At 37.5% G+C, this 23,106-nt stretch overlaps 1 protein-coding gene across 1 annotated transcript; it reads right to left on the bottom strand.

Moving 5' to 3' along the window:
• Nucleotides 1–1,054: 1,054 nt before the first annotated feature.
• Nucleotides 1,055–20,785, bottom strand: LOC139131484 (transmembrane protein 41B-like). Its single transcript, XM_070697551.1, is given in 9 exon segments — nt 1,055–6,692; nt 7,170; nt 8,104–8,241; nt 8,515–8,619; nt 9,162–9,255; nt 11,569–11,668; nt 11,671–11,696; nt 20,001–20,133; nt 20,566–20,785. Coding segments are annotated over 9 exon segments (978 nt in total). The 5' UTR covers nt 20,777–20,785; the 3' UTR covers nt 1,055–6,522.
• Between the last annotated feature and the right edge of the window lie 2,321 nt (nt 20,786–23,106).

The raw sequence follows: 23,106 nt of genomic DNA, 5'->3' as shown, positions 1-23,106 counted from the left end.
ACAATTTGTTTTTATCTCAGTCACACTGTCATTGGCAAGAGTTGTCATTCTTTGATCTCAGGGAGTGTTCAGTTATTACGGCCAGGGAGGGTGGGAAATTCTCATCAGATCTCTATAAAATTGATTAGATCCCCCCCCCAAAAAAAAAACCAAAAAACCTATGATCTCCAAAAAAATTGACGACCCTCCCCTTGCAGAGTTGGAAAAATCTATGAACTCCCCCCTTCATCCAGGTCATATTTCAGTTATCAGAAAAAAGTCACTTCACAAAAGTAAGTGTTGAAGAGCCTGTGATCTGACGATAGCACTTTCATTTGGTTTTCAATTTCACCTCTGACAGAGTTGCATTATAGTGCATGTAATCATAAATTCTGACAGTTACCAAATTAATCTGTGATCAAATCTTTAGGAAGGACTGAATATACGAACAGAAAAAACCTTATTTCTATGTTTTTTATTTGCTTCATGTAGAATGATACAATACACATACACATCAGAATGATCAATGCCGAGAGATTGAATTATTGAATATCAGCTGCTTTGTCAGTCAAAGTTGAATATCTAAAATTTACATATAAATTATGTTAATGATGCCTTCAAAGAACTATTGGCATACTTCAAAAACAATACAGTGAAGCAAGCACAATACAATATGGGTGTAGCTAATAGTGTAGATGCCATGGAGACAGGATTTTGTGTAAATGACGTTTTCTTTCGGTGTTTTATAGAAAGTTTGTTTTTTCAGCTGATCTGGTATTCACTGTATTGCTGTGCTGTCTGCAGTCCCTTCCCCCTTTTTTTAGTTGTATTGATGTAACCAGCTGTATAGCATTATTGTACAGTGATTTCGATTGGTGGATTCTCTGATGCCTGTGTGTTGAAGGCCACGCTGGCTCTGAATTTCACACTGACTACTACTAAGGGACTGGAGAAAAATAAAACATATACATGACAAGGGGAACTCATTGCATTTGACCTTCGACCCTCCACCCCACAAAATGAAGTGTCAAATTTGAGGACAAACATGTATTTAAACTTTCCACAGACATAATAATTTGCTAAAGCAGGTTCTTTAATAAGAAACATTTCACAACAGAATCTGGGCAGTGATTGACTGTTGCATTTGAATACAGTTCTCATGGAGTAACCATGGCACAAAGTTGCTGTGAATTTGTGCAAAATAATAAAAATACATTATGAGATGTATTAAATTGCGTTAGGTTTTGTTCGGCAATTTTTTTAAATTACCCACAACACCTATGTAAAGTTACAAGACCAAAGCAGCAATCAGGTTCTTCATAGACTACAGTAATGCCCTTCTTCAAATGACTCTAGGAGACCGATAATAACGTCTTCAAAGCTTCTTACTCTGTTGTGTTCACTACACAGACACCAACATGTAGACAAAAATTTCCCATCACTCACTATTGTTTTGGCGTCTATGAAAATTTTTGGGTCTTTTTTGAAACATAGTTAACATCATTGCTTGCGTGTTGTTTCATGTAGAGTTCATAACCAAATAATGCCAAAAATATTATTCTAGTTATGTTTCAAGGGTTTATGAAAACATCATACATGGTATATATAAAGCAATTCTTTTAGCTCAGTGTATCTGCCCTTTATTTGTGAAAGAGAAAATAGAAAGTTGGTGTTCAACAAAATCCCACAACCTCCTGGTTTAAGTTACCAGAATTTAGGAACCTCCTGGTTAAGATACCAGAATTTAAATATTCACAATAAAAGTATATTTTAAAGTGACATGGAGAATTACGGGCTGAGTTGAATTCTTCTTAAACACTTGTTTTGAAGGACAGTACATTGCAGACAGTATAAATCTAAATCAAAATGAATATATTGCAGCTTGTCCACTGATTACCAGTCTGGCTGATTAAATTGGGCTAATGTGCAGCATCTCCGAAGCTGTAACCAATTGGTTGGCTGAATCTTACCATTAGTATTGAATTATACACAATAGACTCCTTAAGTTGCTGTGAATAGTGACAATTGACCAATCAGCTATAACCTTCAGAGCCAGTTGTACATCAGCAGATTACCCTTTGAGCACTGTAATTTTTCCCCCAAAAATGTCAGGGCAACATTTTATCAAATTTTATGAATTTTTCTGTAATTTTTTCCATGATTTTGGACCAAATGGACATAAATTTTTATGGGCTGCACTTTTTGACCAAAATTTTGGGAAAAATCTCAAAAAAATTGTCTAGATCTGAAAGACATTGTTGGCCTTGTATAGTATAAATGCAACAAAAATTGACTTTGGCACTCAAAGGGTTAAATTCTGCCTCTGTTATTGACCAAATGTGCAGCAGCTCAGAGTGTTGCAGTTGATTGATCAATTACAATAACTCACAGCAACTTAGGTTCTTTAACTAAGGCTATGAGTAGCTGATTGGCTGTTTTAAAATTATTCAATAGTAACAATGTGCTACAAGCTTTCTAGATGCTGCACATCACCAGTCTGTTTGTCCTGAAGTGTATGTAACCTTGAGGGGAATAATGAGTGTAAATAGGTTCTATCATGACTGTGAAGTGTTATCCTAGTGTCAATAAATCTTGCATTATGGAAGACAAAAAAGGCAGAAAACTGAAGACTTGGAGAGTTTCACTGTCACATTTGATTTTTGATAGTATTTTCATTGTTTCTATTCTGCAAAAAATACATTTTCTTCTTCTTCCAACGTGTGTTTATAAAGCATTGCCAACACAATGCATGATACACAACATGAAATGTCATTTATGACAAATTAATTCTACTCCGGACTGAAAATCACATGTCAATGACAGCAATGAACAACACCTGCACAGAGGCTGTATCAACATGTGAAGCACTCAGCATTTTGACATCATCTAGGAAGTAGAGGAAGAAATTGTATTGCACAATAAAAATACCGGACAATATGTGAAATGTTACAGGTTATGAACCTGTAAGCTTGAATTTTAAGTCAAGACAAGTACCATACAGCATGAGATTGTTTTTATAATAGACTTAAAATAGAGTTTAATCTTAGAACCCTGAACATCCTCAAGACTGTTTCTGACACAAGCTTGAACTCACAGCTAATGCTATTATAATGTAATGGTTACTGCTACATATATAAATTGCTGGAGGTAGCGGTAATCACTACTTAAAAAATTCAACAATTCCATTATTCAAATAATGTTGTCAAATTTGATTACAAAATCCATCAAACAAGTTCGACCTATTTTTAGTGGGTATTTGTTACCCTAAAGGGTTACAGGGAGACTGCCACGATCCAAAATCCCGGAAACGGTTGCCCACAGTGACTACAAAGTTTCTCAATGGCAAATTCTTTGGTGATGGTGCTGTATTTCAAGCCTTTCTGACAAATCTCACTGCATGTGCCAAAGATTGGAAATTTGATGCACTGAATTTGCATTTACTTCAACTGTTTCCTTGTAATGTTCATTCAAATTCAAAAATCTGTAATGATCAACATAAAGCACAAGGTAAAAAGTGCCAACTCCAAACTATCAAAACATTCAAAAAAGAAATATCCAGACATTTTTGTACAGTGACAGGAATGGTAAAATCAATAAAATGCCACAGAATGAAATAATCTTAATATTCTCTAACCACTTATACATGTGTGTATCTTACATTTATGATAGAATGTGCATATTGTTAAAACATACAAGAATCTTTGAGTCCATTCAATTTACAGGATTTATGACCCACATCTGAAATTGAATTCATATATTTTATGACATAGATACTGCAGCTTGTACACCTTCCTGTTCAATGCATCAGCCTGGTCACGAAGGAAGGCAAGCATACACTACTACTGTTCACATAAATTATTCAAATTTTCACATTAAAACATTAATTAATATGTAAATGTACATGAGTATATCAGCCAATAAAATCACATCTTTACAACAATTTCATAAAGTCAGTTAAAAAGAATGAGAGACAACAAAAAGTGCAAATGGTGGACCAGCTAGAACCCATAAACTGTTATGAATATGTCTGTCAATTTCAGAGTTGCAGACCTACTCCTGACATTAACACCTTTAACTAGTGGCACTCAGCAAACGCTTTAACATGGATTCACTTATCTCAATGCTTGCTCAAAACAATGAAACATGGGCAAACGTGTATCACAAATATCCTGTCCATTTCTCTGTATGTTAAATTCGTCAACACCCAACACTATTCTAATGGTGAATCCAACATAATTTGCATGGTTCACAACATTCAACACAACAATCAAGTCTCACCACTTATCAGTGTGGCATTGTGTAGAGTTCAATACCCTGATCAGGTCAGGTCATGAACCTTTTTGACCTAGGTCTACCCTTTCAATTTCAACTGGATAAAAACAATGTGGTTACACCACTACAGTATAACACGTTCAAATTGTTCAAATTGGCAATGCTATTACACTTGACCTTGGCATGGCAAAAACTTCATCATGAAAGACCTGAGTTTTTTAGCAGTAAATACAGAGTCATGAAGGCTATATGAAACACGGATATTTCACATCCACACTGGTCTAGTTCTTCAAGGAACAGTACATGTAGCTGCACTCTTTGATTTCTTATTCGTAGTGATCTTTAGTGTATAAACTCTAAACACTGTGGTGGACTTAAGGATGTACGAGCGGTACGCGCGCGTGGAATTTGTCATTTCCCATAGGATTACATTGAAATTTGCTGGAAAATCAATTTCTACTAATGTCATTTTCACGAAATTTTGCACAAAGCTCAGTCTAGAGAAATAAATAATACTGACAAATAAAAATTATATGGTCACCGCGCTAAATTTTGAGATAAACAGCATTGAATTATTTCGTCCATAGAAAATGCATTGGTGAAAAAATGCTGACTCAGCATTTTTTCTCACAAATGGCAAAATTCATGGTCATTTATCTCAAAAACGAATGCGGTGACCTCAATATTTTATCACACATTTTGATAATACTTACAAAGAAGAATCCAAAAATTGACAATTTAGAGAAATTACATTACTTTTAATTTTACCGATCGTACATCCTTAACCTTGTAAAAACTGAGTAAGGTGTTCATTATCATCTTGTAAACAGCATAGTGTGCTCAGTATAAACTTGTGAACGGAGAACTCTGTTTATTATAAAATTTTAAACAGAGTTATTTGTGTAGTATTACAGTGACTTTTAATCATGACAGTTTATTAATTTATAAAGCTCGTAAACACATTAGTGAAGTCAAACTTGTAAACGAAACATTTATACATTATGGTCAACGTTATCATAGAGAATGAATGCAAATCCTAACAAAAGATTTATTTTGATGGTTTATCAAGCTTGACAATATGATGTATTTAGGTCACTACACGTCACAAATGTTCCAACAAAATACCCAAATTTAAAGCTACCATTCCTTTGAACTTAACTTTTACAAAGTTGATGTTTTGATCAGAAAGTACTAGTAGAATTGAATTGAGTCACATTTCTATGGATATACCCGAGCGTGGACAATAAATACATCAATTAAATTATGTTTGTTGTCTGTAAGCCAACAGATGACTGTTGTGATTCCAATTGATGCAATATTAAATGAGGTAGCTCTGCTGTGCATCTTGTCCATGTGAAAAAAAACATGTGGTGGTGCAAACTTGGAATTTTACAGGGTAGCTTGAAGTTCGAAAAGGCAGATATGCAAATGAAGTTAATTGGCATGCGAAAAATTAAAAGGATTAGCGACATGCTTGAATGAAGATTTAGAATGGAAATCATTCATAACCTTTGGTAAGTTTCTAAATTGCAATTCAGCAAGAGGAAATTCGGCAAATACGGCCAAAGTTAGAAATTCTTTGTTTTGTATCAACTTGGGGAAAAAAGCCAAAAAACTTTTCTTGAAGAATTTTCCATCCTTGGCAATATTCTGTCACAAAACCAAGCCATGATATTTAAGTTGCGACAAAACAGTTTCTCACAACAGTCATATTACAGACATGAACCTTTGTGGTGATGTGAAACAGTAACCAATAGAAGCATACATGTATAGTTACAGGGAACGTACTTGTGTTTAGAAAACTGCCAAATAAAGGCAAATTGATTTTGTGTTGAATATTGTGAAAAACGTTCTGTAACTGCATACATACCCATCTTTCAAAAGATTGAGTCAACACAAGACTGAGAATTTCCTTACTTTCACCTCACAGATTTTCGTGAGTGTAGTCACTGCAGATGGTTGAAAGAGTACTTTCCCCCTTGTGGCAATCACAACCGTTGAGGGCGCTCTACAGGCTACTTTGATGAACACTATATTACAGTTATATTGCCATGAATTGTCATACTGGTTGGCAGAGGTAGCAACAATCAAGGTTTCATTTCATGAAGAAATTTTAACTTTTCAAACAGAAATAAATCTTTCCTATACAGCCAAAATAGAGTTCACAGTATGCTAAAACTTAGGAATTATGTAGTTGGTATAAGAAAGTGTTAGCAATAAACTTAGTGATAAAAACATGAAAAGTATAAAAAGAAACAGGCAAGCAACGGATTACTCAAATTTTTTCTTGAGTTTTTGCTTGAAGAATACCGGCAGCAACGAAAGGACGGCGAGGACTCCCAAGACAATGATGGATCTCATGGAGACAGCATCGCTTGCATTCATCAACTGGTATAGAGTTGTTCCAGCCTGGATTGCAATGAAAGACAATGGTGCTACACCTAGGGAGACAGAACACAGGAAAGATGACACATGAATTATGATTTCTACACAATTGTCTCTGGCCTAAAACCTGTCACATACAATGCCCATGGGATTTCTACACGACAGCAACGCGCATATTGGGCAATGTTCAGAACTACCACAAATATCTGAGAAACATCAAAGGGGCCCTCGACCTATCAGATTTCTATAGCATAATTTTTTAAGGGTCAATATATAAACGAACAAATGGTGTCTATTAAGTTTATTTATAACTTACAGAGGGTTCAAAGTGGAGATTCTGACTCTAAATATGGGGTATAAATCCAAAATACCATTAAATCAAGACAGCAACTCATGGGGAAAGGGTTACAACTCACACACAGTCAAAAACGCAGAGTTGCTAAAGATACTGTCAGCTGGCTGGCAGAAGTCAAAGGGTACACTATGAAGACAGATGTGGATCGATCATCATTAAAGAAAATGACCTTTACAACCCTGATGTGGGTTTTGAAGACAAGGCTGTATGGCATAAGGGCAAAGTCTCAGGAGGGTCATATGTCTCAAGAATGAGGTCAATAAAACTGTATCAGGGACCTTTAAGTTTGCTAAGGTCATAAAAATAAAATCATGCAAACTTTTGGTCATAAAAACATGCGTAATATCAAAAATTTATCGCCATTTGCTTTGATTGTTGAGAGAATTGATGCATCTTGTCACAGATTGATATACCGGTAAAAATTACGCCGAATATTTGAACTTGCAGAGCAATGTATATGAACAGTGGTGACATGCTGCTGATATAAAGCCAGAACAGTGAGACATGGTTTGGTATCACATTTGGATAAAGTGTGTTGAATTATGATATAGCAAACCGAGGATGCTTTACCCCATACCTTTATATGGGAACATTGCACACGGTATATGATCATAAAAATTTTGTCATAAAAGTTCATGGTTGATAGTGATCCTTAGATTCAAAGTATCTCATCATTTCTGATACATTTTGAAATCTGATATCCAAAGGTATCAATAACAATTTAGTATAACCGAGATAACATACTATACATTATTTTGTCTTCACAATTTCATGTAGCAAATTGTTCAAGTCTGACTGTTACGTGAGCTATACATACAACACTGTAGCTTTGATAAGTACGCAAAACCAATCAGATATTACAGAATTTATCTTTACAATCATACACACAGCTGCACATAACCTCTTCTGTGCTTTTTCTTGTTCAATATGCATTTAGAGAAAGTATCTTATATACTATCATTTGTCAGACTGGAAACATACAAAAGAATTCACCATCTGCAAGTCAGAGAAATTTCAATTTCTCAGTTACAGTATAGTTAGCTGCTTTCATCTCTGCCACAGTGACATTGAAACAACAGAAAAGCCTGACGAAGAAACCCTCCACTACTTACCAAAAAAGTTCCAACAAAAAATGGAGTTAGTGGCACATCTATGACAGGTGAAGCTATATTGATGAACCAATTTGGCAGAAAAGGTGTAATTCTTAAAAACAAAATGTAATTTAACAAATGTTCTCGGTGTCTGTTTACCTGCAAGATACAAGAAGAAAATGATTTCAACATGTAGATAATTGCTAGATGCATGATATGCATGAAAGAAACTTAATTAAGATATATGTTGCACTTAAAGTAATTTGTGTTACATAATATATATATATATATATATATATATATATATATATATATATATATATATATATATAATATGTCTGTGTACTATCATTTGATAGCGATCATATACTGACACTTCTCATTAGAAAAAGCGACAAACTAAAACAAGCAAATAAACAAAGACAAACTTACTGTTGCTGCCCATTCAGCTACTCTGTCTGGGATGTATTTTTGCACTAGTCTTCTGCCAACCAGGTATGACAGTAGATAGCAGTTAGTTGCACCTATTCCTGAACACTGTAATAAATTTATATAAATATTTAACATCCCAGTGTTTCTCATATTTTCTGTGAAGAAAATTGATTCAATTGAAGACTTAACATCAGATCATTAGTAATTCCCTAAACGATTTGATGCTGTTGTAACAAATTAATACTTTCATACAGTTCCTAACATACTATTCTTTTGAGCAGTTCCATTCCCTCAGTTCCAAAACCTTTCTTGACATTTAAGAAATATTCAACCAAAGACTGGTGTATCTACTACTATTGGACATCAATACAGTAGATGCAAGAGCAGGTTAAAGTCTTATAGTGTGTTTGTGTGTATATATATATAGAGACAGACAGACAGACAGACAGACAGACAGACAGAGACAGACAGAGAGAGAGAAGAGAAGAGACAGAGACAGAGACAGAGGGTGGAAGGGGATATACAATATTTGAATCACACTTCAGGTATTTGATAACAGCACATTTGAATTTCTTATCTCTTCCTCGACAATATAAAATGCATCAAAATATTTGGCATAAAAATATGTGAGTGACGTCAGTACTTACCAAACAGACTAGAAACAAAGCTAATGGAAAGGGAAATAGAAAACCTGATAATATACTCAGAAATATTGAACCAGGTATTGCAAATGTTTGTAAGCTGTTTGTGAAGTTAAGGTAAAAAACCACTTAAATGGTACAAATAAAATGTAAACATCTGCATTATTTCTGGGCTGACAAATATCAAATACAAATTGTCTAGTAATCATTAGAGGACTCGTTTCTTGCATTCTAGTTCTATCCTTCTCATTATTCATTTGGTCAGAAATAGTTACCAGTGATAGAAAATTTTTCTTAGGTTTTACAGTTCACTTCTCCAAGGTCGAATTCTTCGGAGAGTAAGTATAGTAAGCAAGTTATAATGGCAATGACCTTGCATGTCCAGCAATCTTACTGACTAGGGTAACAATTTGATTGGTCATGCTAATAAACATGGATGATTTTTTTGGAAAAATAAAAAATCATGCATACATTGTTTGTTGAGTTAATATTTCAAGATGCGATGGCAGAAAACTGACTTTCCAAAAAATTCAACTCGTTGAAAACGGAATGAACCATGATTTAACATATTTAATACACAACTTAGTGTTCTCCACTAGTGAATTTCGAAGAGGGGGGCCACCCGTAACCCTCTGTCTTTTGGAGCAATCCATTTATATAGAGGGGAAAACCACACTACATGTACATGTAACACTTGAAATACAATCACAAAACCTTCCAAAAGAGTTTGCTTTCAGGCTTTTTACTTAGCTCCCTCCCAAAGAAACCATTTGGTTTGTCCCTTTGTACACAGTACAAACTTTCTACAGTTTTTTTCGACTTGGTTTCAGGGACTGGACCACAATATCTCTCTGACCTTTTGCAAATGTATACTTCCTCAAGACACCTATGTTCTTCATCTGACACACATCTTTTTAGAATGCCGCGGCGGCGTGCTGCACAAAATCCTTTGGTGAAAGGTCTTTTTCCCACTCAGGACCGAAAACGTTGAACAGTCTGCCTGTCAACCTACGCCATATGGATTCACATATTTCAATCCGCTATGCCCTCACGACATATTTTTTTAAGGAATAGTGTATATTGTCCTGCGCCTATTATTATTATTAAAACACTGCAGAAAGCTACTGCACTTGTAGCTTTGCTGAGATCAATATCCTGAGTGTCTTTTGATATGCAAATTGGGAACTGGCCATTGGTGCCATGTACAGGTCATGTGGATCAGACACGGAAGCCTTGCACTGCAGAGAGAGGTTCTCCACCGCCATCCATGGTACAAAACATGGTCATTGCACCATGCATCCAGCATGCTGCATAATGCCTCAAAATGCATACTTAGGGAAAGCCTACATGTATGTTAAAAGGAGTGGTCGTCGGAACTGCGCATGTGCAACTTTCTTGTCTACAAACATTGTACCGGTATTTCATGCACTATATAAAGATGCATCATGTCAAAATAGCTGCGACATTTAAATTTTACAATATACATTAAGACAAACATGTTTTAAAGCCGCACTTTTCAATCCCAGGTTCTCGCATTAGTGGAGTTCTCCTCCCAGTCAAACACTTGGCCTGTACGATGTTTGATTTCTATAACATTAATTACACAAACTGATCTCAACCTTTTGTCACCTTTTGCTAATCCTGCAAACAGAGTTTATACAAGCGTTTGATTGACGGTCGGTTCAAATTGCCAACGGTCATTGATTCCCCACCACCAACGCTCGAATTTCCTAAAAAATGTCTTCCAGTCACGTTAGACTTTGAATATAACCACAGAGTTCGATCGGCAGCAACTTCGCGCTGACCGCTTGGCAGTCTGTCTGCGTTTTTGCGGCCGGGGAAAACTAAAAAGTGGCATTTTCTGGAGCGTGTGCCCGCGTGTTGCCTGCTTGGTGTCAACTTACACAATGAACGCCGCCATAGCTTCGCATCCTTTAAAGGGAGGCTCCGCCTTTAACTTCATAAATCACCAACGTAGCTTTGATACAGTGTTTATATAGGTCATGGGGTCCCTAGCGACCTTTGAGCACCGTTCCTATGACCACCGCCCTTTTACACTTTTTCAAAAGTTGAAAATAAATGTAGGGTACCAGTATACTCACAGATTATCAAATGAACATTTGAACATTGCTATCACATGCTATATCAAACACAAGCTTTATACGGAGAAAAAAACTTAACCAAAACCAAGGAGCACTTGACCATATAACGTGTCACATTATCACAGAAAAGAATATTATCCTGTGGCTTGTGACCCCTGGCACCCTACATGTATACTTCAGATGAACTACATCAACAATATGTATGTTTTGGTACAACAAGTACTCATGACAAAGAAATATTTCAATGACAAAGTGCTTAGTAAAAATCACTAAGAACGTCTGCATAGATGTAACTATGGTACAAAGGATACAATATATAGGTTATAAAATAGCCACCCAGCACTGTGAAGTAGTACATATCTTTATATCGTGACAAGACTTTCCCAAGGTCCTTTGCATCGTCTATATTTTGGGAAGTTTTATCATTTCTGCTTCTTCACTGAAAGACAAAAGTCATTAAAAAAAGCTGTTAAAAAGAGACAATGGCTGTAATTTTTGATAACATTTTCACTTTTGTTGTACAAATCAATTTCATTTCTATTGTCGCCCTAAGTTATTTTCAAGTATAAAATGATGGCCTTAACCCTTTGAGCGTCAAAGTCACTTTTTGCCACCTTTATATAATATACCTCAGTCAATTTTTACAGATCTTTGCTAAATTTTGATTAGAAAATGTAGTCACTGAAATGTGATATCCATTTGGTCCCTATATTATCAAAAAAATCGCAGAAAAATTTATAAAATTTGGTAAAATGTTGCACTAAAATTTGGCAGGAAAAATTACAGTGCTGGAGGGGTTGAGTATGCAAAGCACTGAGTACGGTATGATATACAGTCTATTTAGTTTACACAGGCAATGGTAACACCAAATGCATAAAAAAGTACAGTGAACCCTTTGAGTGCAAAAGTCCATTTTGTCCCCTTTATAAAATATAATGCATACATTTTTTTCAGATCCAGACAATGTTTTCAGATTTTTCCCAAAAGTTTTAATCAAAAACTCTATCCAAAAAAAGCTGTGTACATTTAGCCTAAAATCCTCTTAAAAGATACAGAAAAATCATAGAAATTAAAAAAATGTTGCACTAAAATTTTGATGGGATAAATTAAAGCTCTAAAAGGGTTATAGTCAAATATCATGAATGTGGACTTTAGTATGTCAGTAAAGGAGACATCATTCTCAATCCAAAATCTAAACTGGCGTTATCTTTCATCATGAAGTCTGAGTCTTTCAATTTAACACCATATCATGTTACTGGCAAAAAGAAAACAGATGATGAATTATATGACAAAAACTAATATGAACAAATAACGAAAATCTATTCAATAAAACAAACATTTGTGTTGTCTAGTTACAAGCTAATAACAATACAAATAACTAGCTATCCCCATCCCTTCGCTGCAGCCGATTGCATGTAAACCATCAAACAGGGAAATGAGATGACAGCTTTCTGTCACTCTATCATCAGTGACATAGTTTATCAAAAATGATACCATTACAATTTTGCATGATGCATTCTCTGGCTCTCTGCAAGCCCTTGGTCCAGAGTTCAAGGATCAAAGGTCATATGATACAAAGTGGGTCTTGTATAGGTGCAGTGAATACCGTGCGCTCCTTATAAATCTCAGACCGACTAAGAGATTCAGATTATTACTGACAGAGAAATATTGCATTGTTTCATATTGTCATGAGAACACATCTGAAAATCATTGATCTGGAAGTATAAAATACAGCCACAATTAAACATCTTTCTTCTATGACACTGAAGACCTGATATTTTGATCATTACTGGGCCAGTAGCTGTAACTTCTGATGATATTTTTCACTATTTTTGTTTCAACATCAACTACAGTTTCTTGCTCTTCTCCACTAGCATGATGAGATATACCGTATTCAGCTTGTCAATTCAGTCTATTTACACGCTTGCACTGCAGTGTTATCGTTGACAGGAGAATGTGGTCAGGAAAAGAATTTCAAACGAAAACCATGAAAATGCAATTTACTTGTACTGTGTTGACAACTGTTATGTAGGTCATTTCCCCCACACTCATCATGACCTGAGTTCAATTAGTCTAGAACATTCTCCAGGTCACTGCCCTTAATGACCTCACAACCTTGAATTCAATTACTGTAGTCATGTTTGGAATGTTCTAGAAATTTGATTAGTTGTGTAAGAGATATAATTTTAGAACAGTAATTAGCATGTCAATAAAAGTTCTAGATTGTTCTTATATGCATGTGTATAAAAGGGACTTGCACAGCTTCCAGTCAGACTTTTGGGATCGTGTCTCTTGTGTGTTACTAAACTCCAGCAGTAGTCATTCTCAAGACTTTTCAAGACCTTCACTGTCAACGCTGGATTTATACTGTGGACTTTGTGCAGCTTCAAGCCTGCAAGCCAAAGGACTGTTCATTCATCCGACTGACTGTTACAACTCTGAGACTGGAGCTTTGCCGTCCCAGCTGAGATAAGTAGTCTGTACACTTTTAAAGCTTGTACTCTATCCCTGACTTAGCAATTAGTTTTATTTTCGTAATAAATTTTGTTTAAACGGAAACTGCTGAGTTCACCCTTTTGTTCGTTTTCTCTGCACGTAACAAAATTGGGGGCTTGTCCGGGATCCGAGCATTTTGAGCCATTTGATAACATTTTGCCAGCCTTTTCAAAACTACTGTATACTGTGAACTCAGCGAAATTTAATCATGGCGGAATTTAAACCAGAGGAAATGGATGACCTTGATCAGGACACATTTGATTCCCTCAGAAAAGACGACCTCATAACACTGGCCAATTTCCTTAAAGTAGAAGTCAAAAGATCTATGCGCAAGAGGGAAATACAGTACCGTATTGCCAAACATTTAGTTAATTCTGGCCATTTTGAGGAGTCTGCCTTAAAAGATTATGAACCTGAGTCTTCCTTTGAACTCAGAAAATTAGAGTTAGAAATACAGGCAGATTTGGCACGTGAAAAGTTAGCAATGGAAGAAAGACAGAAAGAAAAAGAATTACAAATGAAAGAAAAAGAATTGCAAATGGAAGAAAGACAGAGAGAAAAAGAAAGGCAGGAAAGATTAGAAATGGAAGAAAGACAGAGAGAAAAAGAATTGCGATTAGAAGAACATCGATTACAGGTAGAAATAAAACGTTTAGAGCTTGGACAGTCAGAAAAATTCTTCCCTTCAGACAATTTTGACATCACTAAGCATTTCAGGTTAGTTCCCCCTTTCCAAGAAAAGGATGTTGATAAATATTTCCTTCATTTTGAGAAAATTGCTCAGAGTCTGAATTGGCCTAAGGAGTCCTGGTCTATGCTTTTGCAGAGTGCTTTGGTGGGTAAAGCCAGAGAAATTTACATTCAGTTGTCAGTAGAGCAGGCTTCAAATTATGATTCTGTGAAGGAATTAATTCTCAAGGGCTATGAGTTGGTGCCTGAAGCTTACCGTCAGAAATTTAGAGATTGTGAGAAGGTGAAAGATCAAACTTACGTTGAATTCGCCGGACAAAAGAACAACTGTTTGACCGTTGGTGTTCTTCTGAAAAGGTCAGTCAGAATTATGACAAATTACGACAACTTGTTTTGATTGAGGAATTTAAAAGGTGCATCCGGAGTGACATCAAGACGTTTATCAATGAACAAAAGGCAGATACATTGGAGGTTGCTGCACGTTTGGCCGATGATTATTCATTGACCCACAAATCTTCATTTCTCAGCAAACCATCCCAGTCCTTTTCATACAGAAACAATGCAGGTAAATTTAACTCGTCCTTTTCATCCAAGAATTTTCAAAGGAGAGTAGAAAATCAAATGACAACAGTTCACAGAGTTCAAGTAACACTCCCACATCATCAGATCCCAAGTCTCAATCTCCTTCTGACAAACAGTTTGGTACACTTTCTTGTAATTATTGTAAGAAAGACGGCCATTTAATGTCAGATTGTTTCAAATTGAAAAGAAAACGTGAAGGTCAAAGTGGTCAAAGTGGATCTAAGCCCACCGGCTTTATTTCTTCATCAACTCAATTAGAGTCTAATAGTGTGTGCAACACAGTTTCTGAGGTAAATCCCTCTTATCCCCAATTAATGAGGTCAAGGTCAATTCTTCTCAAGATAGCATTATGGGTGTTTTCGAACCATTTATTCATGATGGTTTTATATCACTTTCTAGTGATTTTCTTCCGCCACCCCTGTCAAAATGTGAAAAGATACCGGGGCGTCCCAGTCTCTTTTGTTGGCAGATACCCTGCCGTTTTCTGAAAAGTCATTTTCAGGTTCGAAAGTTCTTATTAAGGGGGTAGATTGCAATGACTATATTCCTGTTCCTCTCCATAATGTCTATTTGTCTTCGGACTTTGTTTCTGGACCTGTGACTTTAGGTATTAGGCCTTTTTTGCCTTTTGAAGGGATTCACCTTCTTCTTGGAAACGACCTTGCTGGAGACAAGGTCATTACTAATCCACTTGTGACTGATAATCCTAGTTTAGATCAGGATCCGGAGCCAATTGAACAAGAGATACCTGATTTATTTCCTTCATGTGCCATTACTCGAGCCATGTCAAAGAAAACTTCTGAGAATCAAAATACTCTCAAAAATAATGTCACAGACGTTGACTTAAATGACACCTTTCTCAGTCAGGTGTTTGACACGGATCATTCCGTTATCCCTCGAGGATTTGAAACTTCCAGTAAAACTTCTGCTGACCAAAGTCAGACATTTTCTAGATCAAATCTCATTGCAGAACAACACAAAGACCCAGATATTTTGTCTTTGTTTGACAGGTAGATGATGAAGGTAAAACTTCAGATAGCTCTGTTTCCTATTATACAAAATTGGTATTCTCATGCGTAAATGGAGACCTCCAGACGTTTTGGTTGATGACGATTGGGCTATAAAACATCAAATTGTGGTTCCAAAGCCCTACCGTGCTGAAATATTGCGCCTGGCCCATGAAACGCCCTGGGCTGGTCACTTAGGAGTCAGGAAAACTTATCATAAAATTCTCAGTCACTTTTATTGGCCTAATCTCAGGCAGGATGTAGCACATTTCTGTAAAACTTGTCACACATGTCAAATGGTAGGAAAGCCAAATCAGACCATTCCAAAGGCCCCTTTACAGCCAATTCCTGCATTTCAAGAACCATTTAGTAGGATACTAATAGACTGTGTTGGGCCCCTACCAAAAACAAGATCAGGAAATGAGTACATGTTGACAATTATGTGTACATCAACTCGGTTCCCAGAAGCCATACCACTGAGAAACATAAAGACAAAGACTATAGTGAGAGCTTTAGTCAAATTTTTCACTTTATTTGGCCTCCCTAAATGTGTCCAGTCCGATCAAGGCTCCAACTTTATGTCTGGCATTTTCAACAAGTAATGGATCAGCTAGGCATTAAACAGTATAGGTCATCCGCCTACCATCCAGAAAGTCAGGGTGCTCTTGAGCGATTTCATCAAACTTTGAAAACATGATTAGGACCTACTGTTTTGACACAGAGAAGCAGTGGGATGAAGGAATTCATTTTCTGCTCTTTGCTGTTAGAGAGTCAATTCAAGAGTCTCTTGGTTTTAGCCCATTTGAGCTTGTATTTGGACATACAGTCCGTGGCCCACTTAAGCTTGTTAAAGAGAAATTCCTATCAGACGATGATGATTGTCTGAATATTTTGCAATATGTGTCAGATTTTCGTACGAAACTCTCTAAAGCATGTGAATTAACCAGAGAAAATCTTAAGTCATCTCAGCAGTCAATGAAAACCAAATACGATAAAAACACCTCAAAACGGAAGTTTGAACCAGGTCAAAAGTTCTTGTTCTACTTCCAATTCCTGGCAAACCACTCCATGCTCGTTACTTTGGGCCATATCTAATTGATAAGAAATTGAGTGATTTAAATTACATCATAATAACACCTGACAGGAGAAAACAAAAACAGCTATGTCACATAAATATGCTTAAGCCATATTTGGATAGGGATAATCCTACTATAACTCAGCCTGTCAGTGCAGTCAGTTCAAACCATTATGAAGATAGTGATACTGAAACTGACTTGAGTGAAAATACTCTAAACTCAAAGCTGGGTCGGTCAAGCTTCAGAACTCAGAAATCCTGGAGAAGCTGGAGTCTACAAAGTTGGCACACCTCAAGCCAGAACAACAACAACAGGTAAAAGAACTGCTCCACGAATATAACACCTGTTTCAAGATGTTCCAACGAGGACAAACGTCATCTATCACGACGTTGATGTTGGGGACAGTAAGCCTGTAAAACAACATCCATACAGACTGAATCCAACAAAAGCAAAATATCTCCAGGAAGAAGTCAAATACCTGCTGGACAATGACTTTATTGAACCCAGTAAAAGTAACTGGAGTTCGCCGTGCATACTTGTTCCCAAATCAGATCACAGTTATCGTATGTGCACGGACTTTAGGAAGGTCAACACTTTAACAAAGACAGACACTTTCCCAATCCCGAGGATTGATGACTGCATCGACCGAGTGGGAAAAGCCAAGTATATGACGAAATTTGACCTACTGAAGGGATTTTGGCAAGTCCCTCTGACGGATCGTGCTCGTGAAATATCCGCCTTTGTTACACCAGACGGATTGTTCCAGTACAAGGTGATGCCATTCGGAATGAAGAACTCTCCGGCAACGTTCCAACGGATGATCAACGACGTCATATCCGGGCTAGACGGGTGTGCAGCTTACGTTGACGACGTCATCCTGTATAGTGACACCTGGGAGGAACACATCAAGCTCATGCGGAAGTTCTTTGAGAGACTGAGTAAAGCAATGTTGACTGTCAACCTTGCCAAATCTGAGTTTGGTTGGGCGAGGGTGACTTACCTCGGACATACTGTAGGACAGGGTGAGGTAAAACCTGTTGATGCCAAAATCAGTGCCATTTCAAGTTTTCCCATACCAAACTGCAAACGACAACTGATGCGCTTTCTCGGTATGGCTGGTTACTACAGAAAATTCTGTCCAAATTTCTCCACAATTACTGAGCCTTTGACTAACTTACTTAAAAAGAAAGTAAAGTTTGTTTGGTCAGAGCAATGCCAACAGGCATTTGATACACTTAAAGCCATACTGCAAAGTGCTCCAGTGTTGTCTGCACCAGATTTCACTTTGCCATTCAAATTAGCTGTGGATGCTAGTGATACGGCTGCTGGTGCTGTTTTATTGCAAGAGGATAGTCATGGTGTAGATCATCCTGTTTGCTATTTTTCACGCAAATTAACAAATCCCAGAGAAACTACTCTACCATTGAAAGAGAGTGTTTATCTTTGATATTAGCTTACAGCATTTTGAAGTTTATGTTACTTCTTCAAATCAGCCAATAGTGGTTTATATTGATCACAACCCTCTTGTTTTTCTGCAGAAATTAAAGGCAAAAATCAGAGATTGCTAAGATGGAGTTTAATGTTACAGGAGTTTAATCTTGACATTAGACATATCAAAGGCAGAGACAATTTAATTGCAGACTGTCTCTCTCGTATTTAGAGCTTATTGTTGTTCACACTTTTAAGATTGCATTTGTAAAAGAAAATTTTTTTTGAAAAATTTTCCTTTTGAAGAGGGGGTGTGTTATGTAGGTCATTTCCCCCACACTCATCATGACCTGAGTTCAATTAGTCTAGAACATTCTCAAGGTCACTGCCCTTAATGACCTCACAACCTTGAATTCAATTAGTCATGTTTGGAATGTTCTTGAAAGTTGATTAGTTGTGTAAGAGAGATAATTTTAGAACAGTAATTAGCATGTCAATAAAAGTTCTAGATTGTTCTTATATGCATGTGTAAAAGGGACTTGCACTGCTTCCAGTCAGACTTTTGGGATCGTGTCTCTTGTGTTACTAAACTCCAGCAGTAGTCATTCTCAAGACTTTTCAAGACCTTCACTGTCAACGCTGGATTTATACTGTGGACTTTGTGCAGCTTCAAGCCTGCAAGTCAAAGGACTGTTCATTCATCCGACTGACTGTTACAACTCTGAGACTGGAGCTTTGCCGTCCCAGCTGAGATAAGTAGTCTGTACACTTTTAAAGCTTGTACTCTATCCCTGACTTAGCAATTAGTTTTATTTTCGTAATAAATTTTGTTTAAACGGAAACTGCTGAGTTCACCCTTTTGTTTGTTTTCTCTGCACGTAACACAACTTACACAAATAATAGGCGTTTCAACAAAGTTGGGAGTAAAGCAAGAACTTGCAATTGACACACAAAAAAAAATCCAAAAAAATCAAACCCCTACATAGATGACAAATCTCACTATGAATTTGACAGGTCAAAAAGGTCAAAAGAGGTAATTTGAACTTCTATATTACTAGATTATATTACCGTACTATCTGATGCTATGGTGTCTAAATATAAACATTTAAATGCATTTTGATTCAACCTGGTTGGACTCGAATAATCTCATTGCTGGTGTAAAAGGAACAGCCATGGGGTCAAATTTTGGGGCATGACAATTAACATTTGTAATGTAACATTAAGTATATTTGCCACCCAAAAGGTAAGCCGTACCGTTTTCATATTAAGCACTGAACTGTTAGCTTTTACAGGTGGTGAGGGAGGAAACAACTGGTTCGTCACGAATGTAAAGACTATAAATAACATGTCCATATTGTTCATTACATGCTACATGTCTATTTTTAGCAAGATCATGGAAATATCTTTGTAATGGACGATTTGAAAAGAGATGCCACTTTATTTTATGACATCATGTGTACTCACGGCTCTAACTTGGGAAATGTCCAATACACGCCACCCATCACCAATAAAGATGATATAAATATCAGTGCCAGTATAATAAATGACCTTGTGGACCCTTCGTCTGTGTCGTCATCCTTGGATGCAGTTTGTCCTTCTGAAGGAAAAAAAGAGCGACTGTCAATATACTTCATGTAAACCTGAGTGTGAAATGAAGAAAGTTGGATTCATCACAGTCAAGGGAGGGACTGTGGATTTATAAATAGAAGATGATTTAAATCTAGTATAGCCATGTCCCTCATCGCTGATTTGCCGCTTCCTACGATCTAACCTGCACAAGTATTGTGAACTTGTACTCGTGTTCCATGGTCTTTCCAAACTCAGCATTGGATTTCGGTCGCGTCATATTTACTTGGAATTCCACTGATGGCAACTACCATCTGGCTTGTCTCTTTCAAAGGACGACAGAATACAAATCCTTCGGTAAGACCGTACAATAATATAATGCATGCTACCGGCGGCGGATGTGCATGGCGCGGCACCGGTGATGACACTGTCCGATCGTACGATTGATTCCTCTTCGACTTACCACGGATTTGCTGGTCACTACGTCCGATTCGCTCCCGTAACACATTATCGGTGTCCGCCATTCGTCGTTGCCAGGAAGGTAATGGTGGCCGTTTCAAATGGTGTATACTCGATCTTGAAACAAAATTACAGTGACTACTATCTACTGACGTGTATTTGAGCTCTGCCAGGCTGAGCTCTGCGGTCACAACAGCCATTGAAAGGCGTCGCATGAGCCGGTGTATTTCTTTATTCGCAGCTGTTTATTCGTAAAATTCTGGTTCTACATGTGAGCATGTCGGTGCTTTTGTACTATACTCTACTGCATGCTGCGGTAGTAAATACCATGAAAAGATCAAAGTTATTCTAAAAACATGTTTGAAAAATTAGAATTGTGCCTCGTTATAATTCAGAGTATTATGTGACCCAGAAGGGCCGTACCAGTGTCGGACGACTACACAGACTGTATTTAAAACGACACTCATGCCTAGCCCGTTGCTGCTGTTGCTGTTTCCTATTGGTATCATAATAAGGAGCGTAACAAAATTCGTTTATCCACTTTTTATCAATTCATTCAAATGGGGAAAAACTAAAAGGTTTTTCACGTAATTTCAGTACTATGCATTTTCCGTTTGAATATTACGTACAGCTTCTCAGTGATGGACCATTTGTCATCCGGGGAGGCGTTTGGAAAAAAAAATTTTTTTGGGGGGGGGGGGGGATATGACTTGCCTTGGGAGTCCTCTATTTCGTTATCACTTCGCGTTCTCCGGACACACATCTTTTATTTTTATCAGCCTAGAGCATCAGTCTTATTTAAAATTTATACTTTTACTCAGAGTCGACTTACATTTACGTTTAGTCTCGTCGGTTTTTACACTCTGTATTCAACAGTGTTCCAATTAGTTTGTTTATGTTTTTGGAATTTTTTTTGTGTTTTTGGGGGGTTTTTTTTGTTTTTTTTTTTTTTTTAGTTTTTTCAATTTAACAGGGCATCCGTCTCACTTGATTGTACTCCTCTTAGATTCAAACAGTCCTCTTCGTTTTTACACATTTTATCAATATTTTTAAAGCAATTTACTCTGTGGTTTTATCATCTCGTTTTCATATTTTAGACCCTGAAGAAGACCTCCTGTGTGTGTGTGGTCGAAACATTGCTAAAATAAAGTTTTCAACAGTAGACAAAGAAACTTGCGCTTCCCTTCAAACTCTCTAATTACTTCAAATCCCTGTCTCCTTCGAGTTGTTGCATATACACAGTGGTTGGACTGATTTTAGCCATATCTACGAACTCGTTTAACTTTGGTACGAAAGAAAACATTTTCAGGTTCGCCCGGTCTGTCAACGCCCAAGGTTCGCTTTGTTTGAACATAATTTTAAAACGGTACTGTAGCACCAAAAACGCACACACATCTGTGTCGTGTTTTTAATGGAAATCTCCCATTGTCGAGACATTTTGGACAATTTGGGGCCAAATGACGGTAGATCAAACCGCCCCTTGCCAGTCCCACATCCAGCTCGTCGTATACATTTAAAACCACTTATAGTAAGGGAGCGTTCAGTTTTTACGGCGTGGGGGGGCGGCAAAATCTTGTCGCCGGTGTTCAAAAAAATATAGACCCCCCCCTGCATTTTTTGTGAAAAAGAGATGACCCCCCCTTTGTCAGACGAAAAAATTTGATGACCCCCCCCCCCCTTGAAAAATAACCAAAACCCATATGTCAAATTTACCCGCATAGTTTGGATTTGAACTCCGGTACGCGGCGCACTTTATTCGTGTAGCAGAGATGCCAGTGCACAAACTTCTCAGCCACATCCATTGAAACGTCTGTTAATTAGGACGACTGTAAGGCATTTTTAACTACATTTCCATAGACAACTTATGTCCATGGACATTGTATAAAGTAAACTTTATTGGAGTGGTTCGCCAAAGGCAGCCCTCCGGTTAAGAGGGTCATGGGCCATTACGTAAAGTCAACTTTATTCTAGTGGGCCACCAAAGGTGGCATGCCGGTAAAGAGGGTCGATCATGGCTATTGCATAAAGTAGACTTTACTGGACAGGGCCGCTGAAGGCGCGCGGCCCTTACCATTATTCAGTGCGTGATCCCAGGGGTCCCTCAAAAATGTTTCTAATACAAGCCGCGGCTTCAATTGGGAATTTTATGGTAAGATTGCCGTGGGGTATTACATAAAGTCAATTTATTGTAGTGGGCCACCGCAGGCGGCCCGCCGGTAAAGAGGGTCGATCATGGCCATTGCATGAAGTAAACCTAATTGGAGTGGGCCACCAAAGGCGTCTGCCCGTTAAGAGGGTCATGGGTAATACATAATGTATATTTATTGCAGTGGGCCGCCGAAGGCGGGCCCGCCGGTAAAGAGGGTCGATCATGGCCATGGCATAAAGTGAACTTTATTGTTGGTATTATGTTTTTGAAAATGTGGTGACCCCCCCTTTCCTACCAGTGAAAAAGCGATGACCCCCCCCCCTTTGCGGATTCCAAAATTACGATGACCCCCCCCCCCTGGATTTTGCCGCCGCCCCCCCCGGCCGTAAAAACTGA

The sequence above is a fragment of the Ptychodera flava genome, chromosome 1 (assembly GCF_041260155.1).
Source record: "Ptychodera flava strain L36383 chromosome 1, AS_Pfla_20210202, whole genome shotgun sequence".
Classification (NCBI taxonomy): Eukaryota; Metazoa; Hemichordata; class Enteropneusta; family Ptychoderidae; genus Ptychodera; species Ptychodera flava.
The sequence above is the reverse complement of the archived record's forward strand: the minus strand, read 5'-3'. Positions and strand labels throughout refer to the sequence as shown.